At 34.7% G+C, this 8,560-nt stretch overlaps 1 protein-coding gene and 1 pseudogene across 1 annotated transcript; one reads left to right on the top strand and one right to left on the bottom strand.

Annotated features, from left to right (window-relative positions):
* Positions 1–4,545: 4,545 nt before the first annotated feature.
* Positions 4,546–5,795, top strand: LOC148199402 (uncharacterized). Its single transcript, XM_088114126.1, has one exon. It carries the CDS (start codon positions 4,813–4,815, stop codon positions 5,284–5,286), a length of 474 nt encoding a protein of 157 aa, XP_087970252.1. The 5' UTR covers positions 4,546–4,812; the 3' UTR covers positions 5,287–5,795.
* Positions 5,796–5,898: 103 nt separating this feature from the next.
* LOC148199401 (UPF0481 protein At3g47200-like) lies at positions 5,899–7,392 on the bottom strand (annotated as a pseudogene).
* Between the last annotated feature and the right edge of the window lie 1,168 nt (positions 7,393–8,560).

Genomic DNA, 8,560 nt, shown 5'->3' with positions numbered 1-8,560 from the left:
CTTCCGTTTAAAGGTTACTTTTTTTTTATTTTAGAGTTTGTTTTATTAGGGTTGATGTATACTTCCTCACGCTGCTCTGGACGCTCCTCAATGTTCCTCCATACCACGGTGGCGACGCTCCTTTACACCATGGCGCGACAATGGAAGCTTTCAAACAAAAAAAATGCTGGGAAGAAAAAAGAATGGAAGTGCGGGAGGTGGGGAGGTGAAACGAAAATGAGGAAAGGAGAAGAGAGTTTTGTGGGTGGATGCTGGGAAAGTAAAATTAAGGTTTCAAATTATTTAAAATAGGGTAAAAGTAAAAATCTTTTTAACTTAAGGATATAATTGTATTTAAAATAATGTGAGGAAGTAAAGAAAATATAGAATGGTAGTGGAGGAAACAACACCCACTTTATTTTTTTGTTAAATCGAATTGCAGATTATACGTGTCGGATCCGTTGTCATCACCTTGTACCCACTTCATAATAAATATATCTTTTTTATGAAATAAAGGGTCGGTTAAACCGTAGCTAACCCATAACAACAGAAACAATTTGTCCACCTCTCATACCGCAACACGACATATAATTTAAATTCCAAAGTTTAATATAAATGTGTCACTTGAACTGACGCTTACATATAATTTTTAATATAAAATTTTACTTTAATTTCCATCTCGAGGAATTAGCAGGGGTCCGAAGATTTTTCTTTTTATATATATTTTATTTCCTCTCCTTTTTGCGTCATTTGAGTCACGGTTTCGTTCTTTAATATTTTTAAATTTTAAATAAAATTTTAAATCCTTAATCTCGTAGACCCTATAATATTTAGAATCTATTCCCAGACACCTTATTAGAGTTATTAGTAATTTAGCTCAGTGAAAATTTTCATATTCGATTAACAATAACTAATTAGGAAAAGAAGCACTCCATCCATGTCTCCATTTTTCAAAATAAATAAAAAATTAGAAGAGACTTAAATAATAATACAATTGTGATGTAATAAAAAGAAGATTAAAAATAATAATTTATTATTATTATTATTGTTTCGGGTTAGGGTTGAGATCCCTTACTCAAATCATTCAAAGTTGTTCTGAAGACTGGATGAGCTTCGTGATGATCTTCTTTCATTTAAATTGTGTTGTTCGCTCTCTTTCTTTCTTTCCAAGCCGTGTGGGAGGGTACCTGCAAAAGGTACTCTGATACTCAAGTTAGTGACTTTGCGTGATTATAGTGATAATATTCAATAAAAAGTGAGTACTCAGAATTAGTTAACTGACCTTCGTGTCATACATATATTTATAAATATTAAAATAAGTTTACCCCTAGGTCTGACTAAGGTTGGTAAAAACACCCGTACCCACGGGTATCCGTGGGTAAAATCTTCTTCGGGTATTTAGTATCAGCGGGTAAGAGGTACCTGCGAGTAGCGGGTATTTTAATACCCGCTTGTTAACGGATTGGGTTCAGGTATCACACTATTCGTACCCGCGGGTACCCGTTACCCGTTTGAAAAATAAAATTAGAAGTCCATGAAAACAGAAGCATAGGAAAAAAAGACATTAGTCAATGCCCATCCCGAACTTTAAGTGTTTCACTAGGCCCTTCAAGTAAATCTCGGTGTAGCCGAGGTTGGCGTCGAACTCGTTCCCGACAGCGCTAAAGCTAGGCCAGCCAGTTTCGATCACGATGAGGGGGATGGTCTCGTAGCCGATGACAGTGAGGATGGTGACAACGGTGTTGACTATGACGTCGAAGAGGTTGCAGTAGTGGAAGCCGGTGGTGAAGTCATCGCATAAGTTGAAAGGTTATTATTAGAAGAGCGTGATGCCGATGGGGATCTCGGGGTTTAAACGGTAGGGGTTGTAAGGGCAGAGGTTGATTAAGAAGCAATAATTTGTATCCTGCAAGAATTGGAGGAGCGAACCGAAGAGTGTGATCCCCGGAGGTTCTTGAAACTGTGCGTTTGAGGGCAGGTCGGTGTAGAGCTCTACTGAGATGTTGTGCTTGAAGAAATGAACATTTTATTTTCTTGGACGTGGGGACACTATTCAATTTCATAGAAATGTTCAGTTGCCACTATCTTGTTCATTTTGTTTAACAGTTAAATATTCTACTGTTTAGGATGCAGTGAAGAGTCGTTGAATGATAAAGAGAATTGACATTTTGTGTTTAAGGAACCTATGAGTGCGTGTTCAGAACTTCTGAACAAAAATTCCTTTATTACAGAAAATAGAGGGCTATCAAATTTCATCATGGAGAAATGCTCACTTCCTTAAAAATAAAGTTACAACTTTTCCCAATTAATGAAGGAACTCGCATAGGACTTGAAAAGGTCACTGGGTGATTTGTGTAGCATTTTGGCAGATTTTGATATATTTTATGTTAGTCCTAGTCTACATGCAACAGGTCTTGATGCTTCGATTATTTTTTCTTTTTAGGATGGGCATAATCCTTATTTGAGAGACCATGTAGTTGGGGATGGTGAGGAAGAGCGTCGTGTTAGTGTAGAGGAGGCTTCGGGTGATGGAGGGATCTACATTTTCCAACTGGAGGGGTCTCACCTTCAGCTGCTAGAGGCCACCGGAGATGAACTCCACCTCCTGGGAGTGGTGGTTGTTGGACTGGGAGCGGAGTAGGTGACGCCGATGCAAGGATGCGGGAGGGCGTGAGGGAGGAGGCAGAGAAACCAGAGAGCCACGTTTCAAAAACAGGTCACGTCAACGTTCTAACTCATAAAAAACTTAACCCCGTTAAATCAATTTAATGGCAGAGACTCATTTGACTCAAATTTTCATTTTTAAGACTAAATTGGAAAACCTAATAAAATAGGGATCTAACTGGGAAAACTCACATAAATAGGGGCTACTAAAGGGGTTTAACCTTTATTTTATTTTTTTACTTTTTAGTTTATTAATTTATTGATTTGTAAATTAATTTTTAGATACTTTTAAAGTTAAGTAATTGTATTTTAATTATAATTATATTTTAAGCAATTATGTATTTATAATTAAATTAATTTTATTTTATTTAATGAATTAATTATTATTAATTTAATTAAAGTTAATTGATTTTGTTTTGAATGGTTTTATTTTTAAAGAATGCAGGAGAAGGAAAAGAAGAGGAATTTGATTTGCTTAAAAATGGTAAAGTGTGAGAGTGCATTCGGGAACCACTAATGAAGTGGTTGGAAGTCAGAGAAAGTTAAAATTTTTAACCACCACATTAAATATTACATAAGGATAAAAGAAGGAATGGAGAGGTGCTAAAAGCACTTTGTAATGGTGGAGGAAGTAACGCTCATGAAATTTTCTCATCTACTTACCTTTAGTACTGGGGTGTTGCTCCCTCCACCCCCACACATCTCTTCCTCCACCTCCCCTTTACTATTTTGCCCCTTCCTCCACTTTTCCTTTACTATTTTGCCCCTCAGTAAAATTTTATTTTTAAAATTGTTGTTTTTTAATTTTATTCATTTATAACATATTTCACTGATAACCTACGTAGTTTCTTGTATGAGTAAAATATTTTTCTACAAAGCTTGGTGATCGTGAAAAGAATTATCAAACAATCTTCTTCTTGTTCTCGGTGCAGTACGTGGTGCAGTGCGTTTATGGTGTAGTGTCCTTGTCGTGGTTCCTCTCCAGGTACATAGTCATAATCCTTCCAATAATCCTAAACCCTAAATCCTTCCCATACTTCCAATAATCCTTTTAATATCCAAGCCTATAATCCTTACATGAGCCGCAAAACGTAGTAAAATAAAAACGAAACGTAAAAGGAACACTGCCTATGGACGGATGACATCCTTCAACGGATGTCGACATCCGTTTAAGGAAAAACGGATGTCGACATCCGTTTAAGGCAAAACGGATGTCGACATCCGTTTTGCCTTCAACGGATGTTGACATCCGTTGAAGGATGGCATCCGTCCAGAGGCAGTGTTCCTTTTACGTTTCGTTTTTATTTTATTTGTTTATTTTATTTACAGTAATTTATATTTAAATTTATAATTTTAAATGTTATATATGGTTAGTTTTTAAACGTGATAATTTTGTTAAAATATGAATTTGTTATAGGTGGAGAAGAAGCTTAACGGAAGAGAGAAAGGTAAACGAAAATGGAAGAGAGGAAGAGGTGCAGAGGGAAGTAAATCAGAAGTTTTAAATAAATTAAAATATTAAAATAATAAAAATAAAAAATTTTAACTTTTGAGGATATAATTGTCATTTTAAAAGGATATAATTGGCATTTTAGAAAATTGGGGAGGTGGAGGAAGAGACGTGTGGGGGTGGAGGGAGTAACACCCTTAGTACTGACTCAATTAAAGAAATGGCCCAAACGGTATGAGTTTAAGTTAGATATCATACAATTATTATTAAGACATGTTTGAGGATGATAAAAAAATCTTCTTGTTTTCGTAGTAAAATACGCTATGATATAGAAATAGAAAATCAAAACATGTATCATTTATGAAATAAATTAACAATTTCACGTAATAATTACGGCTGAAATGTTTTAAAGTTTAAATTTAATAGAATCTTATTTAACAAGATAATTTCTCAAGAAAATAAAGGAGTTAACTTTATTATCAGTAGAAAATTACAAAAATTGCTTCTCAAAAGTAAACGATAGATAAAACTTAAATAAAATCATAATACTTTGTTTACCTTAATTTTCTGTTGTTATCCTTGTTTCTTTATTTTCTCCCCAGAGTTTCATTTTGAGTGAAAACTTTTTGTGCACATTCTTGACACAAATCTCAACTGTTACACTCAAAAACCAAAACCTCTTCCCCGAGTTCAGTAAATACCAAAACCTCAAAAACCAAATGCTAACAAACCCCAAAAGAACCTCAAAGCACAAGACCTTATATATGGATGTATGTACTCATCTTCTCATACCAACTTCATATTTCAAACATCACACTTTCATATTTAACTTTGCCATGGCTCGGCCACTTGTAATGATCCACCCTCTACCAAGTATTTCACATATTGGCTTCACTGTGATGACCCTTATGGTGTGTGCCATTGCATTGCTCATGTGTGCTTCTCATTCACGCAAATGGCGCAAGTGGGTCTCGTGCTATGCCTTTGAAGAAGAACCTGTCATAGAATTCAACAATGAAGAGGTGATGGGCACTTGCGGTGAGCAACAAGAAGAGGGTTCCCTTTGGCAGAGGAACATACTCATGGGAGGGAAGTGTCAGCTCCCTGATTTCTCTGGTGTTATAATCTATGATTCCGATGGTAACATAGTGAATCATGCTAAAACATCTCGTCCATTACTGACCTGGAAATAAGGATTTGATGTTCTCATAGCAGATGAAGATGCAGAACTAGGGTAGCTTTCCATCTTTTCCACTTTATGTTTCTAGATATAGTCTCACGCTTTATGTTTCCATCTATTTTTAATACTTTTAACCCTTCTCTAAAACTTCAAATCAAATGCTGGAAATGTTTTGGTAGCAGAAATCTACCCCAGGAAACATAGCACGAATTTTCCTAATACCTGATACTCTGTTTCCTTCATGTTAAACGTATTCAGTTTCCAAGATCTTCAAGCTGCTACCTTCAATTTCTCCACAAGTAAAGGTAAAAGAGAAAACCATGTACAAACCTAATACGAGGTTGGTTTGCTTTGATAGGAGGTACGGAAAGTTGTAAACTGCATGATAGAGGATGGTCATCCTTTGATTAGCGAGTTTGGTGGAAGATAAAAATGTGCTACTAATAGTGTTAATTCCATTTTGTACTGTGTTATATTAATTGAAGTGACAAAAGAATTACTAAAAGGCCAAAGCAAACACAAAGTAGATACAAGTGAGTTTATTTCTAATTCTAAGCATGTTAATTCTATTCTATGCTTATGTGTCATAATAATTACCATGACAATCATTGGAAAGAGAAGAAAGGAGACAGAAAATGGACACATGTTATTTTAATCCTTGTCGTAAGAAAGATACAATTTGCTAATAAAAGAGTCCTCGTAAGAAATATCACAACAGTATACTTAGGATTTAGTGTATCATAGTTTCTTACCTTCAAAATACTGAGATGACTGAACAAATAGCTTGAATTAGAGTAAGCAAAAGCAGTAGAACTGCTGCAGTTGTAGATGCCTTTTTCCATGGAGTGTTGAAGTACTCATGATAAAAGATAGCCTTGTATTTGTTGCGAGGATTTTCATGGAATTTAATCAAGTCATCATAGAGCAAGCAATACTCTTCACTGATATATGACACAATAACATTTGAGCAAAGATAGTTAAACATTTTAGCCACAGCACCTGCATCACTCATCCAATTCACTATAATTTTCTTATCAATTAGTATGTTCACATCTTTCTCAGTCTTGATAAGAAAATACGGAAAGAATAAGTACTGAGTAATATTGGTGAAAGAACGTAATGACATTGCTCTAATGCCAATATATTCCTCAACCTTATCTCAGTTCTGTCATCAATAGTTAAGCATGGCATTTCCATTACACCCCTAAGACGATGATATTTGAAGTCAAACAAGCATTTGTTAGAACTAGCCTTGAATATCAAACCCACCTCTGATAGTTGGCTTGCGCTCGGTAGATGTTTAACCATATATCCCACTTTCAGATTTTCATGACAAATTTTTGATGGTTGCATGAAAGTTCTTAGAAGATCAGTGAAGTTTTGGACTCTCAATTGCGTTTTCATTTATGTTCATATAATTGTATTTCCGAAAATATTGAAAGGTAATGCCAAGAAATGAGAGAGAATCAAAATCTGTTACAGGGCCAGTGAATTCATCCATGTATTTAACATTCTTAAAGGGAAACTCAACTTCCATACCAGGCTTAGCAGAGTTGAATATGTCTTCAAGAACAAAGAAAGGAAGCTGGTTTTCAAGTAGTGTCAGGTCGTGAATAACATCATTTGCCAACCATGATTTTGACAAAGGGTCTCTTTCAATCGAAGCCAAGCCTGTATAGAATCTAAGAAAATGCTCAATTATAAAACAAGCATCAACTAGAATCATAGTTAAGAAATCATTGCTGTTGCAATTAACAGGTTCTGCATAACAGCTTCGAATTCGCTTTTCCTTTTCAATCAGTTCTTGAAACAAATCCTTCATAGTTATCTGCTTGTTTCGATCTAGAAATCTCTGGAGATATTCCAATTTGAGTTCTTCCATTTTCTTCGAATTGTTGTTCTCTCCATTAGACTCGCACTGTCTGTGAAACGGGCCAATGGAAACAACTTGAGGAATATAGGCTTTGGGATTACCTTGGCGAAATTTTTCTGGTACTTTGTAAATGCATTGCTCATTAATGTCAGACAGTTCTACAACCACTTGTTGAAGCTTCTTGGTCAATTCTGTCTCTAAATACTTGGCTTGATTTTGTGAATTACTTTTTGATTGTTCTTCCATTAATTCCTTACTATCCCCCTAAGTTAACATGGTGAGAGTTACATATCAACAACATGAAGTTGAAGTTGGATCAACTATCATTTATTCCGATAAAAAGGTTTAGCACAAATATTTCAAACTAGATTGTATGAGCACTTCTCATTCTTTTGTAATTTGTACTTTGACCGAACTCATTGTAACAAAATTAACATGTAAAATGATAACATATGTTATGGTTAGAGCGTAGCACATACTACTACGTTAAACTCCTAATAAAAACATGAAACTAATGCCATTTCAAAGGATTGTTAAATATTAAATGCAGTATGCAATGGGAAAATAATAGAGAAAAGGGAAAGGAACCTGCAGATGGTGAAGTTGTTAAGGAATAAAGGAGGTTCAACACACACACATAGATCTCCATACTGATAAGATACTACGCTTTGGGCCTAGTCCTCACAGATTTGCTTTTGGTACCAATCCAAAAGGCCTCTTGGTACCAATCCAAAAGGCCTCTTATCAATGGAGGTATTTTATGTGTATATAAACCATGTCCATCTCTTACTTTATTCGACGTGGACTTTTTTGTACTAGACAAAGTCAACCGCGTGTGGGAAAATTTGCAAAAGATTGCTTTGGAATTGGTCTCTTCCAACTGTCATAGTTGACTATAATAATTAGTGCAACCGGGCTGAGGAAGAAATTCTTTAACCAGTACAAATCTAATATAACATTTTTTTCATATGATCTGTAATGATTGACACTATTAAGAGGCATTGAAACATGCTTAAGAACAATCTGATACAAAGCGGGAATTGGTATTGTGAAAGCTGTGCCTCCAAACTATGCACACTATAAAGGGTTGTCCAAGTCAAGTAGTTTAATTAATGTTTTAAAAGTTACATTAATTAAACTAATTTGTAATAAATCAAACAATTAATCATTTTGACCCTGTCATATGTAATAAATCTAGCACAACATTAGAGTGGTCGGTTTAAAAATTATGAAAGCATAAAAATTTTATTACTTATTTAAATCTAATTTTACATATATTTTATATTTACTATTCCCATTTGAAAATTATCTATTTTAGTTTTTGTGGTTAGTTATACTTATTTAAATCTAATTTTACATATATTTTATATTTACTTAGTCCCCTAATGTTAATATAAATAATAAACTATAATAG

This window comes from Vigna umbellata, chromosome 4 (assembly GCF_029865625.1).
Source record: "Vigna umbellata cultivar VRB3 chromosome 4, Vumbellata_1.0, whole genome shotgun sequence".
Classification (NCBI taxonomy): Eukaryota; Viridiplantae; Streptophyta; class Magnoliopsida; order Fabales; family Fabaceae; genus Vigna; species Vigna umbellata.
The sequence above is the reverse complement of the archived record's forward strand: the minus strand, read 5'-3'. Positions and strand labels throughout refer to the sequence as shown.

Bases quoted from the DNA above. Each gene is read 5' to 3' on its own strand.
- LOC148199402 (XM_088114126.1), top strand. From the start codon at position 4,813: ATGCTAACAAACCCCAAAAGAACCTCAAAGCACAAGACCTTATATATG.